Here is a 27,194-nt window from a genome sequence, read left to right as displayed (position 1 = left end):
ATACCAGAGAAGTCAAATGAAACCCCAAGCCCAGTTTGTGGGCAGTAAAGTAATTGAACAAAATTACATTATTTTTATGGATTTTAAGCATAGTTTTTATATATTTGCTTCTGCCTCAGAGTATAACTTTGAGAGGATTTTCAAAAACAAAGAAACTGTCCTTTACAAATGCATGCTGAAAATATCTTAAACATAAATCTGATTTGAGAAACTTTTAAAATTTAGACAGTAATTATGAAGTGGGATCCTTCAGACCATTTTCCCATCACAACTTTTTCAGAATTTAAAAGACTGCAATATAACAATAATGATAATGATAATAATAATGATAATGATAATGATAATAGTAAAAATCAAGATCCACATTTTAGCAGCCTTGAAAAAAACCCCAACCAACCAAACCAAGAAACAAAACATGAGCAAGAAAGCATATGTATCTTTTAGTTTGCATAAAAAAATCCAAGAGTAGGTGTGTATTGAGTAATAACAATGAAAGCAGTAAGCTGAGTACTGAGGATGCCAGGTTTGGCTGCACAGTCCAACTTTGAGTATGCACCAGAGGCAGTACACATAGGAGACTTTTTTGCTTTAACCATCCCTGTGGAGTACAAACAGGCCTTCCTTTCTCTTCCTTCTGGCTTCAGGCCTCCTCTCTGTGTTGAAAAGAAACATGTCAGACTATGGAGAAGGACCAACAGCAGGGGAAACAACTGGACAATGGTGTACAAAGGCATCTCATCATTTTTCACTCTGATCAATAAATAATCCTTGTGTCCATGCTGTCTCTGGACTTCAAGAAAGTAGCTTCTTTGGCTTCCATTACCCAAATGGACAAACACCAATATCCAGGCTACTAAATTAAGCTCTGCCTGCAGCACCATCTTCTCATACTGTTATGTTTCTGCCTGCATTTGAGGTTTTACTCAGAATATTATTTCAATTTCTTTTTTAGCTTCACAACTTTGTAAACAATTATTCCATGTCATTAGATAACAAAAAAGTCATGTCTGTCTCCAAACAAATGGCCAAACTTTTTGAATAACCTCAGAGACTGCTCAGATGCATTGTTGACAGACTCCTAACAGCTGCATTTGATACCAGATATACTGAACATATATATCTGGAGAAAGAAGAGATCACATGCTACTGCTTGCAGAACATAGGATTTCAACAGGGCGGACACTGGGACACTTTACAAAAGAACTTTAGGTACTACCCATTTAACTGCTATACTTAATAGAACTCTTAAAAGTTAGATTTTCAGCAGTTACTTATCTCAAGGAAAAGTTCCAACGAAGAAAGCCCAGCTTGTCTTTTGACAGTCAGGCATCTGACAGAACCTGATAGGCACCATCAGTGGTGTCCACAGTTGACAATTACTGCTCTGAGCAGTTGTGATACTTCTCAGTGCAGAGGTTATGTGACAGAATGACTGACAAAGGTCAGCCAGCCAACTGGTTGGAAATGTAACTGTACACAGTTCTTCCTTGCAAAATTCAGTAATTTCTTTCATAAATCTATTTTTTAGGTTTGCTAGATGAAGAGCAAGTATTTTGATCCTAAGGAAGACAAAATACAGAAGACAAGCTAGTCATGCTAAAGGTCTATCTATTGCAGTATTCTGTTTCAATAAATGGTCCTAAATAAATATCTAGAATAAATAATAACAAGGGATTCAGCTATGATATTATGCCCAGTTCATTTTCAGCCTACATTTGTTTTAAGCTTAGTGGACTTCCTAAGCCAGATGTAATTCACTCATCCAAACACCATCTTAGTTTTTTGTTCTTCACTTGTAAATAAAAAGTAATACAGATGGATCTACACAAATGATGAAAAGTTCTTTAGAAATCAAAGTTCTTTAAATGTTTATAGATTCAGAATCTTAGAATTGGTATGAAAATGTTGGCATGTTGAAACGGTCCCAGGGAAAAACTTCCTATGTAATTGTAAACTGTAATCTGTGATCTGTGATGTGTCCTTAAAAAGTGAGTTTGTTAAAATGGTTTCTGGATAGCTAGACAAGTTATAGATTCCTCACCTAGTAAACCAGGTGATACAAATTTGGCAATGGTTGTATGGCTGATGTCATGCTTTTATAGCTGTTCTTTGTCAACAAAGCACTAAACAAAGTTTCTCAAAATTAATTTTGTTGTTGTAGTGAAATGTTTGTACTTTATGCATTTTATGCAGTTTTATCCAGTTTTACAGACATTTATGCATTATGGACAGACCATGTACACTTAGACCTGTCTAGAAAATACCGTTTTTCTAGAAGGGTATTAATTTGTTCTGATTCCTTGTAGAGCTAATTATCAAATTACCCCTTCTCATTACAGAATAGACTGAGTTCTCATTCCATAAGTTTCTTTACATCTGTTCTCTTAAGATTTTGATTTTATACCATGCTGTGTAATAAATTCAACAACTTCCAGTCTTTATGGAGTTAACATATGAACTATGTTATCGTGGCAAAACCACTGCCTTTTTCACTGGTGTCTAGCACCTTCTAAACTGCATTTGTGAGGAAAGCAAATCTGTTTTCAACGTGTTAGATCATTTTGGAAATTCTCCTTTATAACCTACAGCTTTTCCAACAAAAGGTATGTTCTCTGACAGGTCCATTCTGTCCTACAGGTCAGCTGTAGGAAAAATGCAAATCTTCAACAGGAAAATTAAAGTCTATACAAATAGTTTCTTTAGTGAATGAATTATTTTAGAAAAGATACTGAACTCTAGTCAAATGAGTCAGGAGCACTTCAAAGGAATGTGAAAAAGTAGATGGATAGAGTAACCCATAAATGTATCTTAGATTTTAGTGGCAGAAATTCTGAAAGACACATGAAGTTGTACACCGTATCTTTAAAACAACCTTACCAATATATTGCTAGTGTTCTGTATCAAGGATATAAGGGGTATATTTTAAATCAGTCTTGGGTCAAAGAGTTAAAGAATTTATTTCCATTTAAAGCTTTTTTTATGTTTATACACAGTTTATACAACTGTGCAATTTATAACCTTTAGAAATCACAAGTAGTCTACTCTGAACAAAAGTGAGTTCTGGCTCTGGTCCCTGACCTTGGCACTGAGGGGCTGAATTCTTCTCAATCTAGTATCTGTGCACTTAAAAAATAAATTTCCCAACCTAAAGAACAGAAGGCCTTAAGCAGGATCTAATATACTTTAAGCTGCCTCATAGGCATAAATCACTTCCCTATCAAAATTCAGTGAGAGACAGCATTACTATTAAAACAATTTCCCCATGTCTTGGATAGCAAACAAAAAAAATCCTTTCCCATAGTTTCACATGAGATATTCTGCTACAAATACAAGTACATTGACTTGCAGCATCTACAACACCAGCACAACATTGAAAAAAATAGAAAAAGTTTAAGATTTCAGCATTTTAGCAGCTATTTAATAAATCAGTTCTCTGGACTGGATAGTTTGGGTAGTAATAGCAAGATCTCCACCTCTGTGGCTCAAGACCAATTTTAGTTACTTTTATACTTTTAAAATGTAATTTCAAACACATCATTTCAAACATACCCATGAATCACTATTTTCTAATTGCTTCTGTATATTATAAGCTGATTAAGTTCCCAAAGGACTAATATAACATTTTTTCCTTTTTTTCTTTTTTTTTCTGCTTGAAAAATTATACCTGGCAATTATATTTTCTTAACAGGAAACCCGGGAAATGAAAATTTAAATTTTCCCCTTTCTGGTTCACAATTCTTCTCACTTTTTAAACGGAGAATAAGTTAATAGAATTTAGTAGAAAACCAAGCTTAAGTTTTACAGCCTATTTCAGACAGTATCATGACATTTAGAAATATTTTTGTTCAGCCAAATTATATATATGAGTCACAACAAATACTTCACTTTAGTTAGTGCCTGCAAAGCTTGAGCTAGTGACTGTAATTTGATTTTAAAAGGATTTGTTTACCTGCTTCATTGTTACTCAATAGAGTTCTTAATGACTGTTTAGTTTCTACTCACGTGAGTAGCTCTCCACAACTGCTAAGTAAATATCAATTACTCATGAGAATGCCTAGACCTACATACAAATGAGTGAAGGTTGAGATTCCAGTTGTTCCCATGGGGAATTTTTTCCCATTGTATAATGGCATATCCGTCAAAAAAGTTAAGCTGAAATAAATTTCCAGTGCAAATTGAAAGTACATTGGTAACCAAAAATATTAAACTTCAATGAACACAGACACTCATTATTGTAAAAATGCATCTTGGTATCTTCAATTGTTCTTCTTCCTCCTCTCTCAGATTTACAATACATAATGCATTCTCTCTGTACTGGAAACTGTGTTTTGGAAAACATCTGGAAAATGTGTTGATAATGCCATGTTTTATCAAATAGAATACTTTAAATCTTACCAGATGGAAAATCTTTAGTTTCAAAGCTGCATGCTGTACATGTGTCAGGATGTTACTCTGTCATTGCAAGACCTCTAAATGAGTGCCTAACCACCAGGGCTTCTCTTGCAACAGAAGAAAAAGTCCCATTACAAGTAAGATTTTTTACAGTTGAGTTGAATTATACTTAGCCCATATTAGAGTTTTTTAAAAAACATATATAGTGTCATTGAAACTCAAAAAATCTATAAGTATTAAGGGCTTTTTAGACCTACACATTTACAGAGCAGAGCCACTTTAAAAACTAATTATATATTCATTTTAATGTTCCTACGAGAAAGTCTAGTCCTGTTTTCCTTTGCCTTTTTATATTCCCAGTCCATTTTTAATTTTGTATTAAAAAGGAATTGTGTAATATGGTGTCTGGTGAATTCAGGACCTTCTCTATTCCCAAACAAATATTCAAAAATATTTTGCATACATCTTGTGAACAAGGCTTGTTAAATCATAATGTGATGACTTATAAACATTCATCATTCCTATACGGAAGTATTATCTAGTCAACTGTATGGTATAGCAAATCATCCTGACACATTTATATTAATGCATATTTGAATTAGAATAAGAAAGAAATAGTCAAATTTATGTTAAAGACTTCTAAAGGCTTAACAGCATCTTACTAAGTATATATGTCAGCTTAATCTAATCCTCCTACTTCTAATACGTTCTGTGGTCTCAGCACGGTGCCCATAATGCTCTCGCATGTTATGAGGGATTGCCTCTGAGAAGTTCACCATCAGTACTACACTTTGTTCAATAAAACTTCACATCTGGTCTTAGGATGACAGAAAGCTATCTGTCTCCAATTTGCATTACAAACCTTTAGCTTCTTTTGACATCCGTAACACCGGCTGTAATAATTTCCAATAACCTGTTACAATATGCCGAGTAGATATATTCCTGGTTCTCATCTTACCATGTCAGGTAACAAGACACTTCCAATATTTATTTGGACAATTTTAAAGAAATGACAACTTCTTTATACCAAAACCCCCTGTATTATCTAATCAGAGGCTCATTTGAGAAGGCCTGTGGCAGTATTTTCTCCTTTCGCTTCAACGATTTTAAGTTCTAATGCTACCTTTATTCCTTTTCTGTGGTTTTGCTAGAGGAGACAATACATTTCAATTCAAGAGTTATGCAAGACTACTAATCTTATGACATGATGGAAGGCCTTCTGAAATCCACTAACCTGGAACAATCATCTCCTTAACCATCTTTCTTGATTTCTGAGTATCATAATTTCTATCCTTTTCTAGTACAGATACATGTCTTATGTGTTTCACGTTAAAAATATTTGAAGACAAGTGTCTATTATTCCCTGCTACATTATTAGTATTATTTTTCTTCAGCAGAAAATGTATCTTTTGGCAGATGAAGACCCAAAAGGACAGATCTACTTGTGGGATTAACACAAGTCAGAGATCAAACGTGCCACTAATGGACCCTCATACAGATGGTTAGCAATCTCTACTACATGAGCTGAATTAATAAATGGCAATTGAAAAATTGGTCTCTCAATATAATTTGCTTTCTGGCAGCTACATGCAGGAAACCAAATTTTTTAAAAGTCTGCATATTAGGCCTGCAGATTTACAAATGAAGATCAGTACTTTTCTGCTTTATCCTCTGTCCCAGTGAAGTGGTATTCTGTGTTTGAAAGGCAGTAGCATAGTAAATTCTGTTACCCACCTAGACCTACTCTGCAACAGAAAGTAACTTTTGGAGGTAGAAGAAATCACCACTGAGACATCTAAATACACAAAATATCTTAGGACAAGTCTGCAGAGAAAGGCATGAGCAAGTTTTGGCCATGCTCAGAGCCGACAAGACACTGCTACTGTGGAAACCAGTACTGTTCCCTCTTGGGATCTGCCCCATTCAGATACATGCATTCTAGAACAGGACTGGCTCAAGAGGAAAACAGGAATAAACTGGGAGGAGCTATTGAAGGAACAGGAATAAACTGAAGAAGCTGGATGGGAAAAAGGATGGAGCAATTGTTATCAGAATTTAACAATCTCTAACACCTTGATATGGTCTTATAGAAAGGTAAAAGTATCTTGGGATTCAAAAGAAAGACCTGATACCATCTCTGGCATATTAAAACTGGGAAACACACTAAAGGACACATACAGTGTCAGTAGTCCAGCCTGTCAAAATTAAAGACTGCCAATAATAACAGAGAAGGTAAAACACAGACTATGTCATCTTGCTTATGGACACTGTCAATGAGATACTGGAATTAATGGAAACAAATTGGACACCTCATACAACACTTTTTTAACTGAGAGTTAATATACATATGTGAGTATATTTTAAATCTTGAGAAGCAAAATTATGCTACTAGTGCAAAAGACAGTCAAGACATCACTCACTAATATGCTGCATCATTTTGGAAGCTGATGATGCTTCACCGGAGACTGCATGTCTTACAAAGCTCCAAGAACATATATTACCAGTACATTTGAATGTGTCCTGTGTCTTAACAATATATTAATAATTAGACCTCTGATTTTGAACCAGAAAAAGTGTGTGGATGTGTATATATTATATACGTTAGATATACTATGTATATAATGTATCTATATAAACAGTTTTCTATCAGATAGAAGCTATCAGCAGACACACTTCAACAACAGCCATTTTATTTTGAGAAATTATTTTTGAATATATATTACACTTATTCTTCCATTGCATGAACTTTCTAGAAATATTTCCTAAGAAGAAACATTTTATTTTAAAATTCTTCATCAGTGAATTAGTGCTCCTTGTAAATTTAATGTATTCTATATAGTCTACAGATTTGCAAGCATGTATTTCTTACCAGTGGGGATAATGATAAAATTGGTATAATGACAGGAATTATTATGACAGTGTAGAGATCTGAACACAACAAGAATGAATATATGACAATCACACAAATCTTTCTATGTCTATGCTATTGATAGTGAATGGAACTGAATCCAATTTTTATGCATGCAATTAATACATTATACTGAGAAATATATTTTATAAAGCAAATGAAATTTGTTTGGAAGTAATTATTCTATGGCCTGAGAAATATCAGAGAGAAAGGAGGCGAAACAGTAATGTTAATCCCATGCCAGAAACATGTTTTATCAGGTTTCTTTTTAGCTCTTAAACAAGATGTAGTAAAAACAACAACATTCTGTCAGACTATATGTTCATTCCTTGCTTCCTGGATTAAATATGCTTATTCTATGCCACATTTTTATAGCTTTCAATTCCTGTACTTTAAATCTATTAAACAATGTCAAGTTGAATTTTCTTCAAAAACTGCTGCAGGTTAAGAAAAAAAATAGGACAGTAGAATATTTGAGGGCTAACATTTATGTCAGCTAATTAATATGGATCAGTTGTGGTCTGCAAGGATTTTTAAAGTGCATGCATGTTTGAGATAAATATAGACTAAGGATCTGATTTTGTTTCTTCTTGATAATAAAGTTCTTACTGATTTCAATACAAGTATGGTCTACCAGTTTTGTAGGTCTGACAGATAAAATAAGCTTTTGTGCTCTTGGATAATGTTAATTGTCCCAAATAGAGCATAGCCCAAAATGCAGATCTACAACATAAGAAATAAATTGCAGTTGTAATATTACATTTATTGCTCTGTGTTCTCTTTACTTGAGATTCTGGAAAAATAAACATTGGGGGAAAACCCAACAAATTTGTTTGGATAGCAAGTTCTATTTAAGTAAGTTAGAAATCAGCCTATGTTCAAAACTGGACAATCTCTATTCCAGAGGATACCATGCCTTATTTTAAAACATTAATATTTCTTATTTATTTTCAGAAGAGCTCCTGCTAGAAGACAGAAATTGATTATTTGAACATGGTTCTAGACTGTGACAAACAAAGGCTACCAAATACACAACTGTTCAAACGCATTTAAGTAGAAGATTTATTCTCCCTATACCGAATTTTAAGGTGGCTGTATTTCTCTTGCATGGAATCATAGGATAATTCAGATTAGAGCAAGATCATACAATGCAACCTCCTACTCAAAATCAGATGTAAGATTAGGACAAAAGTAATTAGAGAAATAATGAATGCATCTTAATTAGAACTATAGAATTATTTGGGTTGTAAAAGGTTTCCAACGTCATTGAGTCCAGCTGTAAATCTAACACTGCCAGGTCTACCATTAAACCATGTCCCTAAGCATCAAGTCTACTACACATCCTTCAAATACCTCCAGGGGTGGTGACTCTACCACCTCCCTAGGCAACCTGTTCCAATGCTTGATAATCCTTTTGGTGAAGAAATTACTCCTAATATTCAAACTCAGCCTCCCTGGGTGAAATTTGAGGCTCTTTCCTCTTGTTTTGTCTTATTACTTGGGAGAAGAGCTCAGCCCCTACCTGGTTACAACCTCCTTTCAGGCAGCTGTGGAGACCAGTAGGGTCTCCTCTGAGCCTCATTTTCCCCAGGCTAAAAAACTCCAGTTCCCTCAGCCTGTTCTCATATAACTTACTGTCGACCCTTCACCAGTTCTGTTGTCCTTATCTGGACGTGCTCCAGCACTTCAATTTGTTTTTTGCAGTGAGGGTCTCAAAACTGAACACAGGACTCGAGGTGTGGCCTCACCAGTGCTGACTACACGAGGACAGTCACTGCCCTGGTCCTTGCTGATACAGGCCAGGATGCCACCGGCCTTTTTGGCCACCTATCCTTGAAACACTCCTCTAAAATCTCTTTTTTTCCAATGAAATCTGATGTAGAAGTAAGCAAGAAGTATCTTATACTTAGTATTACACCTAGTTCCTGTCAATAGTAAGTCTTACCTTTTTGCAGTGTTTCAGCATCAAAGACATGCTCCTTGAAGAAAACTCTAAAGGACAAAGGACTGGCACTGCAGTCTTCTGAAAGTCTGTCAACAGCTTGTTTAAACATAGCAACTAAGTCATGAAGAGGTCCGTCTAAATCAAGGTGAGAAGTGGATGATGAAATCAAGCTCAGGCGTACTGAGATGGATGCACAAGATGCAGAACTAGACTCCACAGATTCACACTCAATTTGGAAGCCTTCTGACAACATCTTCATTGCAAAATGTTTTCTTTGGAGTGGATCATCAACTACTGCAACAACATGCCATTCAATGGCAGCATCTCTGGGTAGGTGAGATATTACAACCACAGCAAGCAACCCACCTACTGCAGTTTCATCACGATACATCTCTGAATCTTCATCCTAAAAGATAAACAAAATAATGTCCATATTACAGAGTTGCAGAAATTAATGTTGCTTATATTCAGTTAAAATATTATAAAAGTATATGTAGTACAGTTATTTAATGGAAACTGCTTTTCCCTTCAACTTCCCTTATTAAAAAGTCATCTTGAGCAATTATGAATTTATCTGACAGTATCTCCTAATTTTTGCAATCTCAAACCTCTACTATTCCTGTACCATTAAAAAAAAAAGCTGATCATAATATATTTTGCAGTCATTCTGCAATCAAAAGTCTTTTTGCATATGGTGATTTTTGTTTGTACCAAAGGTTTTTGAAGAATAAAAAAATTATAGGAACTACCAAAACTACAGAAATGAGTCAGTAAATACGTAAGTTTTATTTTACAAGTTGGAGTACTAAAAATTCAGTTTAGATACAGCAAAAATATAGTTCAGATAATTCTAAACAGAAGAATTATCCTGAGCACCCTCTTAGAAGTTAGAATGTATTTTTAAAATAGCAGAGTTCATTGTGAATGTATATTTAAATGGTTTTCATAGCTACCAGCATGTCTAATTAGCTAAATTGGTCAGCTACATCTGAGTAACTGAGTTCCTTTTCTTTTGATGGCTTTAAATAGCTTTCAAATATCTGAGCAGTTGAAATGTCTTTTTTTGACCAGTAGATTACTTTTTTCCTTACTTTTTCCTCAATTTTTATGAAGAGTGACTTACACCATCTTCTGTACACAGATAATAACTTTTTTTTATATACCAGTTTGCTTACATTCCAGTATATACTGTTAATACTGTCCATTGCCTGACCTCTGAAAAGAAAAATATTAACGAGGCAAGCCTGTCATTTTGCCTGAAGTCGATAAGGCCGTGTAACTCGCAGAACCTTCAATTCACAAGCTCAATTTTCAACCACTTTCTCTCAACTTTGAGAGGAAGAAATAATGACATGTTCCAGGCACTTTATTTCAAAATTCACTCACAAAGTTATTGACAAGCATTTTCCACAGAATATCTTTGATGCTTGACCCTTGTGAGCTGTTTACATGAAAAATGCACTTACTTCTGTATTAATGATAGTGGAGTGTAATTCTATCCCAAACATGTAGCAATTGCTTCAGCATTTCTGGTTTTGATGTGGTAACAGAAATAGGGACAATTTGTCTCAAATTGCAATCACTTCAGTCATAATAAAATCTCACAGAGTACTGTTTGCTTTCTGTAGTTTCATTAGGTTGGTCAGGCCACTTATTAAGGTAGCTACGCATAAATGTTATATTAGCACTTAACAGGAGCACAGTATTCTCCTCTAGGAGACGAATTCTAACCTTGTCAATATAATTCTGCTTGGAGTGCTGTAAAGCAGTTTGAAAAGATGAAATACTGGAGCTTTGCACTGAGAAAAAAAAAAAAAAAGTCATGCTCATTCAGGCTTAAAGGCCATTTTGCTGGCCCAAGGTGCTGAGGTACTGGTTAGGAAAAAACAGTCTAAAGAAGCTCTCTCAGGTCACATCAAGCACTAAGACAAACTTTTCTAGTTCCCTGTACTTGTCTCAGGTTGTTAAATCAATTACTCACTATTTCTGCTTGCCTTCAGCTGCCATTTAGAATATGAAGAACTACATGAAAATTAAGGCCAGGAGAAAGTACATTTCCAAATTTAACAATTGAGAATCATTCTGTGTGAAAGTCTACTCATGGTGCACCTGTATGGTACCATAACACTCATAACCTTTAACTTTAGAGTTTGCACAAAGCACAAATGATAGAGCTACTGGGGACTAATAATCTTTCATCAGTGGCTACAGAATTTTATAGAAATAGTTCTAACAGTGACCTCTTCTGACTCATTTTCAAGAAATCACTGACATTTATGTTAAACTTGAGTTACCTTTCAGACATTTACAATTTTCTTAAAGAACTGAATATCTTTATGATAGGATGAATATATAAGGTCTGCTAAGAAATCATACAATGCTAAAACAGTGTAAGTATTATGAGTGAAAACAAAGAGGAATTATTTGATTGGCTAAATTGTTTTTACAATTCATTCTGCACTCTCATCAGTGAAATTCATCACTCTGGTAGACAGCTAATAAAAACATTATTTTAGAGTTCTTGCCAAGGATACTGTTGCAGACTGTTCTATAAAGGAGCACAGGTTTTGGTCTACTCTCTTCTACAGCTTCAGAGTACTGATCAGAAAAAATGAGGTAGAAGAGCATATAGCTTGAGTTATAATTTTTGAAAAAGAACTATCAAATAATTCTTGGGAAGCTCTAAAATTCTTGTTGAGAGACAACAAATCTCTTGGAGCAAACACTGCTGAAAGCAATGATTCCTTGAAAGTATGCATTGCCTTTATTTTACAAATCTTCAGAAATTTCATGAATCTGTAGGTGTAGATGTCATCCTAAGATATTTGCCCTTTAACCCACTTTTTCCTAGCTATCCATTTCCAAATGATTTTCATTTCATGGGAAAAGCATGTTGAAGTTACTAATTTCCACTTGTTAGACTTTCCATTGTATTTAATCCTTTCAAGGAACAAATAATACAAGGTAGTTCTGCACTAAGAGACGTTTGAGTATCACAGAGGAACATAAGGAGATCTAAAGGTTTAATGGCTGACTGCTGAGATTATATGGAGAAAGATACTACTTATGTGCTATACTTTTACATTATCTGATTTTAAGAGGGCTGGGGAAGGACATCAGGTAACAGGGTCAGCATGCAGGAGACACCTGAAAATAAACGGTTCTACAACAATGACTTTTTTCAGGAATGGATGTAAACTTGGATCATCTCAGAGACCACACTATAACAAAATTACAACTCTGTCATGCTAGGAAGTGGTAGATCTCAAAACTTTGGACAAAGATTTGATAAGACAAGTGATTTCTAACTGAATCTCATATTACATTGTCCTCAAAACATGCTTCATAATATCTTCCCTTTGCCAACAGGATCATCTGCTACTTAATTTATCAAAGATGCAAAAGATTGAGATCCAGAAAGTTTGAAAAAGGAAGCCAAAAGGCAGATTTTTCTAAATACATGCATTATATCTATATCATTCCACATACTCATTGTATCTATATCATGCCATATCCAGAGAAGGACTACAAATATTTTTTAACACATTTCTTTACAAAAAACCCACAACTCATCAAAGGACTTTTCCCACCTTGAAGAAAATACTGATTTTCTCCTGGGGGTACAATGCATGTTTCAGTAACTCACAGGAGAAACCAAAGGTATAGAGTACATTTTAGGATGACTGAGAAAGCGACTCTACTTCTATTGTAAACACTGAGAAAACTTCCATACTAAGCTAAGTGACATCTTGGAAGGTCTTCATGGACTGGTTAATAAAGAATCACAGAAGCTGAACAGCAGTTAAGAAAACAAGTAAAGAAAGAAAACAAAGTGGGTAACTTTATGCCACTGTAAAAATTCACAAATCACCAACATCTTGAGTAAGATAAACAACTCTGAGTCTCTCTAGCTTGAAAAAGGGAACACTGGACTCGAAATATATTCAGAGGAGGACAAACATGATCAAAAGCTCTGGAGGATCTGATTGGAAATATTCTTCAGCCTTCTTAATGAGAAGACAGAGGCTTACAAAGTCATACATGACATAAAAAGAGTGGATAGGGATAACAACTGATTTTGCATGCTTGTCTTTCCGTGCAAAGAGCTATGGACCATCAAATGACATTAGTAAGAGCAGCATGGTTTCAAAATGAACAAGGGTAGGTGACACCTACAACTCCTTGATGGAGAATGTTCTGGTTGCAAGAACTTCACAGGGGTTCAAGGGGAGCCTGAACGAGTTCTTAGAACACAGATTCACTTGGCACTATAAAAAGAGAAATAATTTCTAGATTATTTTTAATTTATCTATGTTACTAATTTATATAAATATTATGATTTATATAACAAAATTTATTTGATCAATTTAAATATGAATTAAATAGTTTGAGGTTAGGAGAATATAAGAGTAGATTTATGGTTTTACTGTTGACTTCTGCTTAGGGCTATTGTTAGGAGTCAAAATACCGAGCAAGGTGTACACCATTATGGTTAATATTATGTTCTTAAATAAGCATTTATGCTGATACTAGTGGTGTGTGTTTGGTAAAGAACTGGGATTTGTTGGACTCACAGATTTTTCACTATTAGTCCCTTCCAAAATTCCCATGATTCTAAAGGAATTTTATGTTCATCTGTGATATGCCAGACTGATTTTATAGATGAATTGCAAACACTGAGTCAAATCAAGTAGCTGCAGATAACAGCTTTGAGAGCCTAAACTTCTTCACCAGAGGTACTGGCACCAGAATATTGGGCTGGAAGAAGTGGGAGTTCAATGTGGTTACTCCTTCAGAGGAAAAAAAGGTTCCTCTTCTTTTTCCAAAAGGAGAATCACATACAGAACTGTAAAGCTACTTTTAGGGGGACATACGTATCTTCATTTCTGCCTTAAATGATAGAGACAGCATGGACAACTGAAACACAATGGTCCCAGACAGTGCCAAGCAGGAGGTTTGTCTGCTTAGGCACCTGCCACAGGAACAGGGGTTTGGAGCTGCCTTACACTGGAGCCACCCAGACTGACTGTTCTGTGTTAACCCCTCTAAAGAGGTTCTGTGATGGATGCTCAATCCAAATCTGCAAAAGTGTAAGGATGTTTGGCAAGAAATAGAAAGGGTCAAAAGGCTTGACTGAATACTTGTTGAAGGCCACAGTACTACAGTTATTAAACAACATACAATTTAGTAAAGTATCTAATAATGAGAAACAAGAATGGGAGCTTCCTGTACTTTGGGCCTAAACTGAAGTGAAAAGGCAGCTTGGTAGAAACATTCCTTAGCTAACACTTTCATCAATGTGTTTACTTCAGAAATTGCACTTTCATATCCCAAGAAGTAAGGTGAACAACAGAGGTTGTTAGTGGGCTTCTAAACTTGTAATTAACCCTACATTAAAGCAAAAGTGTTATCTGAATTCCTTCACGCATAATACTCTCCTGAGCTTTGCACTCATACAAGAAATTATCACATTGGTTCACATCTCCTTGTGTTTTCTGTGCCTCAGTTCTTAGTAAAGATTCACCCTATTTTCACTATGCATACTAAGAGAGCCACAAAATACTCTCACATTAATGAATGCCTGATATATTTGTAATACTGCTACAAACCGACACAGAATCCAATAGAATGAGCAGAGTTAAATGAAAAATACTGGGCTGTAAGGGTTGCAAACTTACACAGTTTTGTTTTAAAGGTGTTAATCTTATAAATACAATTTATTTTTTGTAATAAAGAAATAATCCAAGGCAGAATTATAAAAATTCCAATGAAAACAAAGGAATAATGAATTAAAGACAAACCTGTCTTCAGTCCATTGTATAAATATTTAACTATTTTGCTTAATTAAACTGAAAAAGGTACACATTTTGGCCTTTAACATCTATTATATAAATTTGTTTGACTATCCTCCCTTTGTGCTAAGTGAGAAATATCCTTTTTGTTGTGTTAGTAAGGACTATGTCCTATCTATCTCTCAGCTGAATATGGAATCAGGCTATAAGAGACAGAGATGAATGCATAATAGCTATCTCTACAAAGGAGTGACTTGGAGAACAAAAAGAAAGATACTCTGATGTTACTTTTAGAAGCTGAGTTTATGAAAACCTTATACGGTATGCATTATTACACCATTACAGTGGAAAGATTAATGTGCCTTTAAATAATACATTTAAAATTTCTTTTACACTGCATGCATTAAACAGTGCATCAAACTTCTGAGATCCAGTTTAAGCTTTGCTAGAGTCTCTTACAACAATAGGTTTATGACTTAAAAAAGTAAAGATTCCACTAGAAAAACTGCATAAGAATAAAAATGTCACTTCCTAAAGAAAGTAGGATAGAAGAAATTCTTTTCAACATCCGAGTTTGTCTAATAAATAGGCCACATGCATTCCTAGTATAACACATCTGAATTCAAATAATGAATACCACAGTGTTTTACAACAATTGCTAAGAATGTTCCTTTTGGAAAGTTTAAAAAATAAGAGTCAGACATTTAGTATTTCTTTCTGAAATAAAACAAATTATTTGGTGTATGTCAAAAAGACATTAACACAAAACTGGCAGACTAAAAATGAAGTCTTATAAACTGAATATTTGTCAGAGAATAAATACAGTAAATATGAAAAGAAACAAGTTCTTCTGAAATTTTAGTTCTCTCTACTCACTCCTCAACATGCGGGACAAAGCTGGAGGTAGTTCAGTAACCACTGTGTCATGTAGAAATTATTTTGTAAATGTCAACTGTGAAACTGAGCCTGTACTTTGATGCTACTGAACCATGGATAATCTAGAGAAAACCAAGTGTTTTTTATTTTTTGTAGTGGCATCTGATAGCACATTTTTCAGAGCAATTTCTTTTTTGTGCAGTGTTTAGCTATCGTTAGAAAACAGAAACATGAAAAAGAGAAATCAGATACAGGGGAAAAAAAATGAGTGTAGAAATTTAGAGGTAGTACTATTTCTTGGGGTGCTTTCAGTATTTTTTTGTAATTTAAATGGATTTCTAATTAATGTATTCTTTTGATATAATGATTATAATTCCACCTGTTCATATTAGAAAAAATACAAATTAAATTTTCACTTTAATAATTGTGAAAAATATCTTCACGTAGCAATAGTAGTGATGCAAAATTAATAATTAGATATTAAATGGTCAGCAATTAACATGCCAAGCATAACAGCTTAACTCTTCTCAGAGATGCATTTTTCAGGTGGACTAAATGGCCATATCCCAAGTTATTTTAGTAAGAGTATATGAAATTTGAAATCTAAACAATATATTGATGGCTATTATTAGGATTAGACAAGGTGATGGGCTAGAATTTTATCGTAGCCAACCAAATAAGTCAGAAGAAACTACCAGAAAAATTAAGTAACAACACTCTTAGGACCAAATCCCACAATAAATATACAGTAAATTTGGTATGTAAGTTGAGACAGCTTTCTGGTGCATAAAGGATATGCTGAAATGTTGCAGAATCAAAAATTTTATGATGAATAGTGTCTGAATAGTGCCACTGGAAGAATAGGTAAGCATTACATAAAAAAGTGAAGCAAAAATAGAACTCATGAAAATAAAAGAGTTCATAAGAAACCAGTTCAATAACTTTACACGATCTATAGCTTATATTGCTCAAACAGAATAATTTAACAACTTGCTATTCTGTCTTTTACCATGATTGTCAACAGGGGCCAAGAAGTGGTATAAATTCTCATGATTTCTGTGTGATAGAAAAAGAGTTCTGTTGAAATTTAAGACATAACCTTACAAGCTCTCTTTTGATTATATTTAGTACAGAAAGATATCATTTGCTTGTTAATTTTGTTTCTCTTTTCTATTGTTGGATCAGTGTGTTTTTCTCCTTTTATTTCAAAAACTGAGAAGCTCTGACAGGATCAAAACAGGAGCGATCAGTATCACATTTCTCTGAAGACATAATCAGCTTTGAACAAGTCTCTAGAACAAAAAAACAGCTGAAAGACTGAAGAACATACACAGAGTCTGCAATAACTAGGCTAACACTTCTGTTTTCTGGACTTATCAACCTGGAAGTTTTCTTGCTAAGGAAGCTCAAATAATTTCTTGTTAGAATAAGTTGAAAGAAAAAGAGAAAATGTAAACTGGCCTGCTGAAAGAGAGACACATGAAAGACATGCACAGTAATGGAAAAGCATCTACTACTGAAAGACTGAGACTTCCATTTATGCATCATCCCTCCACTAAGTATCACAATCTTGTTCTAACCTATTATCTAAAAGCACAGACTCATCAGCCCCACAGATATCAAGTTTTCAACTACTCAATAAATTTTATAAATTCCAATCTCTCTTTAAAATATATTTCAAAATTGTATGTGACAATCATGCCACCACCAGAGTAAAAGAAAGATTTTAAAATGTATAATCAGTTATGGTAAGCATGTGATAATATCAAATGGAAAATATACAATACCATTTCCCCCACATTTTTAGATGGTTTTAAATATTAGTTATAGCACTGATTATTCAGATAAAAGCATGTTCAAAGTACTGCAGTGGATGTCTCTGGACTGAGAAACTGAGAAGCTGAGAACAGGACTGCCAGCAGGGCCTCAAAAGGGCAAAATACCTGAAATGCAGAATCAGACAATTCTTATTAATTTTAAAAATGGACATGACTCTGATTTTCCCTCCTAATTACTCCCATTGATGTGTCATGAGACAAATTAAGTTTTAACTTTTGTTTATTAAAACAGATTTGCGGAGTGGGGGTTTAAATTTTAATTTTTATTTTATTTTAGAGAACTTAATGGTTTCAGCAGAACTCTGATACAAGTATTCTGATACAATATGAATACCTGTATCTTTTTCCCTAATTCAAAGGGGTCAAGAAGGTTTTTTCACTTTTTTAAAGTCCCTATAAGCCTTTGGTTGATCACTTTACTCTGCAGAAGTAGTGCTACCATGTGTACTTACCAACCTGACAAACCCTCTTCCTACTGCATAAGAAGCTCAGTCTTTTCATTCTCACCCTTTGGCATAAAGTATTTGGAGCTCCTAAGGTCTGATGTATTGTAGTGCAAGTATACTCACAGAGTTCAGAATGGGAAATTCTGGGTGAAATGTAATGGTCTGTGATATACAGGTCAGAATAAATAATCTAATGGTGCCTTCTGGCTGTACAAGCCACTCAAGCTATGAAATAAGTTTTACCCAGTTCTTCTGCTCAGCCTTTCTACCAGCACTGAAGTGCCTGAACTCTAAAATCCCACACTGAGAAGGCAACCATTTACTCATTATGGCCTTTAACATCCCTTGCTGATAGTTTTAAATTTTTAACCAGTCCTACCTGTCGAGCTTCCTTTTATGTGTTCTCATAGTTACAGATATAATTTCGGAAACAAAATATCTAAACACCAAGCACAATAAAAATGAAATGGGTTAAAGCTTATTAGCAGTAGGGAGCAGATGTAGCAAAATTCTGCAAGTTCCCCTACATTTCCTCCCCAGCAGGGATTTTCTGTCAAGCTGTGAGTTAGTTCTATACACTAATCCAGGCTGCTGTTGCTGCAATTGCACCTTCCTATACCTTGATATTGTACTAAAAATTCACTTTGATTTTTGATTTCTTCCTTCTTAATAATAATATTTAAAGCAGTTCCTGCAGAGCTAAATGTAAATTCAAGCACCGCATGCAAGATGCTCAAAAGGGCATGAAAATGTAAAATTGATAAGAAAATAATTACATACTGAAAAGCTGTTTTATTTGCTTCAAAAATATTAACTTTCTCTCAACGAACTAGAGGTTCCTGAGCCAAGACGTAACCAGTTAATGACTGAAGTTAAGATCCTTGAAATACCTCTCAAACATACATCATTCAATATATCAGTTACAATGTGGAAAAATAAGATAAGTATTTAAGGAACAAAGTCATAAATTGATAGTAATACAAACTGAAAGCAAATGAAGTCTGCCACATGAAACATGATCACAGACTGTCACTCTGAGGGTTTTTATCCTTCATGTGTAGTGTCAAAAATAAGCACTTAGGAAAAAGAGTTGAACTGATGTAAGGATGTTCAAGATGGAAAGATTTCAGTTGAAAATCATTTGTGAGTGTGTACCCCAATGGGACAGAAAATGAGCAAAGTTAATGGTCAAAATCTACTTTGTGGGCATTAAGGATAACAGATTTTATGACAGAATTTGAATGTTGGATACTGATTGCAAAGACCTTTCCTTTGAAATTCTGCTTCCTTCTGAACTTTGGCAATGAGCTCTGGAACCAATTTTCAAACCAAATATCAGCTTTCACCTCACATATTTTAATTACATCATCTGTTCATCTGTACATGTACAGCAAAACTAGCTACTCTTGTCAAACCTGTAACTAAATTTTGTAGAATGCAAGGAAGAAAATTTTGATGCTGCAAGAGGCAGAAGAAAAACAATTTGAAAACTCTGGTGGCATTACTAAACTTCCACTAACTGTCAGGCTTTCCCTCATTGTGGTAGCCACCTTGATTAGTAATATGACAAAAGATGTGCAATGCAAATAATTTCATAGTATCACAGAATGGCTTGAATTGGGGCCTTGATGATCATCTACTTCCATACACCCTGACATGGGCAGGGACACCTTCCACTAGACCAGGTTGCTTAGCCAGGCCTGGCCTTGAAGCCTCTGGTGTTAAATCATCCACAATTTCCATGGGGAACCTTTGTCAGTCCCTCCCCAACCTCACAGAAAAGAATGATTTCTTAATATTTAATCTCAACCCATTCTCTTTCAATCAGATGCCACTTCCCCTTGCCCTGTCACTACATGCTCTGGTAAACAGTCTTGCCCCATCTTTCCTGTAAGTTCTTTCAAGGTACTGGAAGGCTGCAACTAGGTCACCCCAAAGCCCTCTATTTTCCAGGCTCTCTACCTTTCCTTATAAGAGAGGTTCTCCATCCCTCTGGTCAACTTGGTAGTCCTGCTCTGGACTTGCTTCAATAGGTCCGTGTCCTTCCTGTCCTGAGGACTCCAGAGCTGGATGCAGACCTCATGCTGGGGTCTCACCAGAGCAGAGCAGAGCAGAGCAGAGCAGAGCAGAGCAGAGCAGAGCAGAGCAGAGCAGAGGAGCAGAATCATCTCCTTCAACCTGCTGGCCATACTTCTGATGCAGATCAGGATATGACTGGCTTTCTGGCAAGCAATTTCATTTTGAATGTGGTGCTTTTTAGTACACGATTTTTTACTGGAAAATACATTTACATTCCATCTTACGTATATGCTATATACGTAATTACGTATATTTACATTCCATCCGTATATGGATATTTTTGCAGCAAATATTGTTTTCAACAGACTAGTCAGTTACTTTCATTTTTTAATATGGTATGACTGCAAAACAAGGTTGGTTAAATGGCATAGCATATGACTGCTAGGGCTTCACATGCCTTTTACTGTAACTCAAGCCATTTGCATTGACCAATAATGTCCTACATACAGTTTGGAACTTGGATTTTGCAGGACCAGTTTTCTCCCAGTTCAGTGTTACAGAAGTCAAACTCAATGCAATTCAGGCAATTTCTTAAAATCTACTATATTGGGCTGCCCAAAAAGTTATGAAAAACCTTACCCCTGCTCCAGTTTTTATCACCAAGCATGAATCTATATGACATATAATACAATGCAATACTTTGGTCAGTTCAGCTCAGGTGTTTCAACTATGTCCCTTCCAAGCTCTGCCAAACCCCAGCCTTCTTGCTGGGTATGGGTAAAGAAGTAGGAAAAGAGAAAGAATTGATGCTGTGCAGGCATTGACCAGCAAAAGCCACTATTGGTCTGCTATTAAAACAGTGTTAACCACAAATCCAAAACACAGCACTATAGAGGCTGCTGTAAAGAAAATTCACTCCACTCCAGACAGTTCACAATAGCCTACAAGTTCTGAGCCAAGTTTTACTTAAATGTTTAGCCATTCTCAGCAGTCACTGGGATGACCTATATGGAAAAAAAATTTGTTCTTCTGAAAATGAAGATATGTCTCTGAGATTACTATTGAAATATATAATGGGATCTTAACTCTCACTCCTGAAAGCAGGTGACTCCTTGTACAGAAGATTAGAATGGAAGGTTTTCAGTAAATGGCCTTTAATTAATTAATGTATTAATATATATCCTTGTTATATAGTTATATGCTAGGTAATTATATTATGAAAAAATATATATTCATAGATATGCTTGCAATGTACACATATATATTATGTCTATATGCATATATATGTATAGGAGGAAGGAGGGAGAAAAATCTGTATACGCATATGTCTCCTCCATGTAGAACATGCACAGAGACTATGAGATTGTGCATTACTGAGTTGCTATCTGCAACTCCACACATTTGACAAATTACAATAATCCTTTACCAAAATCACCATCTTAATTAAAAATGGTTGATAATTAGTATTTTCTTCAGCTAACAGTCATATTATACTCTTTCAGACTTGCTTCTTCATATATATATATATATATATGTATGTATGTATGTACGTATGCAAATTAACTACTTTGGCTACTTACAGAAGATGGCCAGGGTGTTTCCACAAAGGTGCTTATAAATGAAATGCATAAAGACCTGCATAATATTGACAGTGAATAACGTCCAAGATAAAATCAAACCTACATTTCAACTGTTACCACCTGTGTTTACGGTGTTACATCCAAAGGCCTGATGAGAAGTGAACAGGTATCATATCAGCTGGATGCATTTTTATTTTTCATCAATGAAGCTGAATAAAAACAGGTAGGAAGCTGAAAGTGATTATTCACTGCTAGCTGGCAGTGCATGCATGTAACTGGGTATTGACGAGGGAGCACTGCTCATTTTTGCTATGCAAAAATTTAAAGAGGTTTTAAAATAAGATAGCTCACTTTCCCACTGTCTTACGTGCTTTTTTGAAAGTGGAGTACAGGAAAGCATAAATAATTTTTTGGGTTACTTTGGCTTTTATGAATAGGAAAATTAAAGATCTATTATTAATTTTGAAGACCATGTGATATCCTTCAGAGAAGAGGAGGAAGAAGAGGAAATGAAATTATTATTATGACCAGCACACAGAACCAGAAATGAGGATAATCAAGTACTGAAATTTAGTAGGATCCCTTGGACCATTCAATAAAATAGTAAAGAAGTACTTCCACTGGAAGAATGAAGATTTTTTCCCAAGTTAATTTATTTTTTTTTCCCTTTTTGGTTTTTTGATAGTAGAAGATCGTTAATGTATGAATAGAGACAAGATTCTTGCATAGTTTCAAATGGAAGAGATGATATTTTGAGCTCTAATTTTGACTGAAGCTTGATGGGGGAGGACAGGTATGATTTTTCCTAGTTAATTGTGGAGTTTGTTTTCAGTGATAATTTGCTAATCTGCTTGGGGTGTTGTGTTCCAGGGAGATAACTTCCTCTCCACAGAGCCACTTGCTTGTCCTCCAGCCTCAGCAAGATGGGAGGGACAATAGGATGAGCAAACATGTGAGAACTCTGGGCTGAGATAAGGACACTTTAGCAGGTAAAGACAATGAAACTACCAATGCAAAGGCAATCCTTCACCTCCTCCCAGCAGCAGACTGATGCCCAGACACCCTCTGGGGAATAGCCACCTTGGAAGACCAAGTTCTCCAATTTTTATGTCTGAGCATGGTGTCATATGGTCTCAGATATACCCTAGACTGCCTCCTGCCCACACCCACAGTCTATTCACCGGGGTGCTGATGGGAATAAGTCTTAAAAGCCTTGAAAATGTGCAATATTATCATGTTAGGCACAAATCCAAAACACAGCACCATAAAGGCTCTTATGAAGACCCAGGAAGACCTTGTACACTATCCAATTTCCTTCCTGCAACAGAAATGCTTTTCCAGGACCTGCATAACCACAATAACGAGGATATTGCCCACAGAGAAGGGTTTTCAGTATAGAAGTTTAACTAATTTCTGAGATCAGAGTTTTCTGATTTTTACAGGGCTTACATTGACAAGACAAATTAAAATATCCTGCCTGGAAAATACCAAGATCTAGAGAGGCTACTTAGTATTGAATATCAAACTACTTGTTGGAAGCAGTAACTTGGAAGAGATGTTTGTTGTCTGAAAGAGATTGACTTGATACAGTTTTAGGAAGGATGTGTTGTTAATAAGACTGTTTATGTAGGTTCAGGTAGTGATATGGCTCTTCCTTCAGTCCTTATCAACAGGATTACCTCATCCAAAGGGGAACAAAAAGCCTTTGAAGGTGATGAAATCCTGAAATTCTATCCTTCATTGTGGGAATTTAAAGTGTCCTACATGTAATTTGCACTACAATTTAATAGGGAAGTTTCCAGAGTGAAAGTTGGACCTTGACTACTTTTCAACCAAAAAGACATTCGTCCCTCTACGAGGCAGTGACAACAGGTACTCGCTTCAGGGATGAAACTCTGTTAATGGCTTTCACAGTCACCACACATTAGACTTTTGACCAGAGGTTCTGGCCTAAGCGAACAGTGGATGCATATATGCACTCTTGCTTAGCACAAAAGTGACAGGCTCAAAACAGAATTAATGTTTTCAGCAAAGGAGATGAAGAATCACTCAAAACCAGTCTTATAAGGGAACAGCTGCAGGGAAAGATCAGTCAGCCTGGATGAACTAGGTTATTTACCATCCTGAATAACTTGACATGCATTTCTTCACTCTGTCTACCTGAAAAACAACATTCAAATGCATGGATATTACCTGTAGAATGGCAAATAAGCTAGTGTAAATCAGTTCATGGAAATCATAGAGTTATGCTGACTTATACCAGTTGAGGATTTCTTGTAGATAAGATAGTACTTGTAGATATCTCTGCAAACCATCACAGAAGAAATGCTCTCCTTTCTTCTCTTCTATTGTTCATATTTTTTGTTTATATTCTATAAATTAAATTCATGCATACTCTTTAGACTATTATGCAGTCATATGATTTTTATACACATATATTCAATTTCTAAAAATGGCTTTAGTTAAAGTCATGCTCTTTTATGCTCTTGTTCTGACTCATGTTCTTGACTATACTAATTTTTAAGCATTACTAAAGCTCTGCTAATGTTACAAATAGAATATCATAATCTTCTTTTTAAGAAAAAAGTGTAAGTAGCAAACCTTTCACCTCCCATTGTTGCCCAGTGTCAAATGGCAGACTATTTCCAAGGACCTCTGGATTTCCACTATCTGCATGTTAAATATTCTCATTACAGTTGCTTCAAATGACTAGAAAAGCTTTGGCAAATCTGAACACAGGGGAAATGAAACACACCAGGCATGAGATAAGCCACACTAGCACTGCACAATTTAATGTACTGTGTGTTCTAAACATGGTCCATAAAAGAAGCCTGGGTTTATATATCAAACTGTGGAACATTCAAAATAGCATCTAGTAGAAAAATAGATGTTATGAACTTGATGGGACAAAAAAGGGGAAACATGCATATTCTTCCTACTGGATTTTTGATAGGCATATTGGCTGTCAGCAATGATTTTAAAAAATATTTATTTTTCTTCTGGTGATACTGCAAATCATATTAATTAACCTACATGAGATTCTCTTGCAATGTAAATGTAGCAGTATTCTAATCTGTCATTTTGCCTTTATAATACTTGTTGATTTCTACTACTCATATTTTGACTATTTTGTTCAAGAAACCGGTAAAAGGAGACCAATTAAATTAATATCACCTATAGTATTATCTATAGGACACAGAATTTACAACACTTTTTGGAAATCTAAAAATTGCATTAAATAAAGATACTAACCAATACATATAATAAATTAGACAAAAAAGTGTACCTGAATATTACTGGCTTAGAAACATCTGTTCAGGATGGTGAAAAAATATGTATCTTCTCACAGAAATCTGGGAAGGTTGTTTGATATTCCATTTTAAGTTTTATAGTAATTTTCTCTATAGGTAAAAGAGGATCTTAAACCTTTGTCCAATCCTTCGCAGCAAGAAAAATTTTCAACTTCCACTATTTGAGCATAAGCTACTTCTGTTGTACTTGAGATAAAGTGTTAGAGAATGCATGAATTTTATTTAAATTCATGACAGTCTGTATACTTCAAATAGCACAGGAATATCTGAACAATGCACAGACTGCTGTTACAGATGCATGATGCCACTCTAAATGACTGCCATGAAAACACACTAATTACTCCAGGAAACAACTGCATGTAGCTAGACAGATTCTTGTTCAAGATTTAACTTGTTTATAACTTGGGACCTGTACATTATTTGTAAGGCAAAGTGGAAAGATACAGGAAAGCACCAATGGTATTTTCAGGAGTGTCAAAGAAGGTACAATGCAGGGGCTCCCTGGAAGGGACACTGTGCCCTACATGAGTGCTTTTAAAAAAACCTAGTTTGGGTGTACTTACATCTTTTGACATCTAAACAGTTTTTAAATCTGGTCCAAAAGGTTTTAATTTAGATATTTAAACTTGGCATCAAGTTACCCGGGTGCTGAAATAAATGTGGAACCCATTCACAATATATATCAGATAAAACACTGTGAATCTTTTTTCTATCACTTCTGCATTACACACTATTAAGACACACATTGTCAACAACCTGACTGGCATTCCTGACAGAATGAAAGTCAACTGCAGCACTCTTTGCTGGATTTGAAACAATCATGGGATCACAGCCATTCATCCTGAATTCTTACCATAAAAAAAAGAAAGCTACTGTCAGAAGATGGGCTGGTGAACTTTTAAAGTTTGCAGTACATTTGCTCAGAAAATTATTGGTGGGAGAGTACCAGACAACTAAGGTCCAAATGTGAGTGGTGTTATAAAAGTAAAATGATGCATTTTTTTATGTCACATGAAGTATTTCACCAAGGAGATTTTTCAATACTGAGGATGGAAAATACAGTGGCAGGTGCCTATTACAATAACTCAGAGGGGAACTGACCTATAATATCAGAATTTAAGAAAAAAATACTATGTAAAATGACTTGTTGAAAAAAAGATATAATGACTTTAGGGCTATTAGTACATCTTGATTTTACATTAAATATTACCTTTCTATGCAACACTGTCTTCTAATGTTTAAAAAAATATATTGTTTTCACTGTCTCAAAATCTCCCTTCACCAATGTTTTGGGTTCAAACACAACCAGTTCTATACTTCCTGCTGAAAACAAAGCATGATATACTAAATACACTAAAGTATTTCCATATAATTTTTTCTTTTAAAAACAAAGAAATCAGAGATAACATGTCAGAGAGTTCTGCAAAATCTGCCTCCAAGTTTTGTATGTATTTCATCCAACCAAAATAACTGAAACTAATTTTTAGCATTCAGACATTTTTATAAACAAATTTATTTCAAAAGCAGCAAACGGCCCCAAAATTTTTCTGTTAATTAGTTAATGTGCTCTTATGTTACAGAAAGAATTAATTCACAGTACCTTTCCATGGAATATACAATTGAATAGCAACAGTCTAAATGATTTTTTATTACACAGTTTATCAGAAATTATACATTTTATTAATCTAGCTATACCAAGTCTTGCTGGGGATCAGCGAGATGTAAAAGAAAGAAAACACAGCAGTTAAGCAAGCTGGAATGCCTGAAATCTTGAGACAGCACAGCATGTTTCTTCTTTGTGCTGGTGAGGATAACAAAAGAAAGCAAAAAACAAGCATTCAGAGGTAAAAAAAAATGTAATCATGATCTTGCCTATCTCAGTTAGCCTAGGGGAATCTGTTGTACAGGCAGAAGCACAATCCACCACTTGAAACAGTCTAACAAAATACTACAGGGATGTCTCTGCACGGAAAGCCCATGGGTAAGGGAAGGAGAAGTTAGGGAGAAGACTCAGCTCCCAACTAAATATATTGAGAGTACTGTCTAAATGGTACAACTCAAGCCCTACTGAATAAAGTGAATTCACA

The 27,194-nt window shown here is 35.1% G+C and overlaps 1 protein-coding gene across 1 annotated transcript in view; it reads right to left on the bottom strand.

The window, feature by feature from the left end:
• Nucleotides 1-27,194, bottom strand: part of DPH6 (diphthamine biosynthesis 6) — a 196,570-nt gene that overhangs the window by 31,187 nt on the left and 138,189 nt on the right. Inside the window, exon 14 of the mRNA XM_014249736.2 lies at nucleotides 9,246-9,651. Coding sequence (XP_014105211.1) covers nucleotides 9,246-9,651 — 406 coding nt within the window. The remainder of the gene's footprint in view (nucleotides 1-9,245; nucleotides 9,652-27,194) is intronic.

Source organism: Pseudopodoces humilis, chromosome 7, assembly GCF_049639895.1.
Source record: "Pseudopodoces humilis isolate 2021_Gansu_Grassland_sample_001 chromosome 7, ASM4963989v1, whole genome shotgun sequence".
Taxonomy (NCBI): domain Eukaryota; kingdom Metazoa; phylum Chordata; class Aves; order Passeriformes; family Paridae; genus Pseudopodoces; species Pseudopodoces humilis.
The sequence above is the reverse complement of the archived record's forward strand: the minus strand, read 5'-3'. Positions and strand labels throughout refer to the sequence as shown.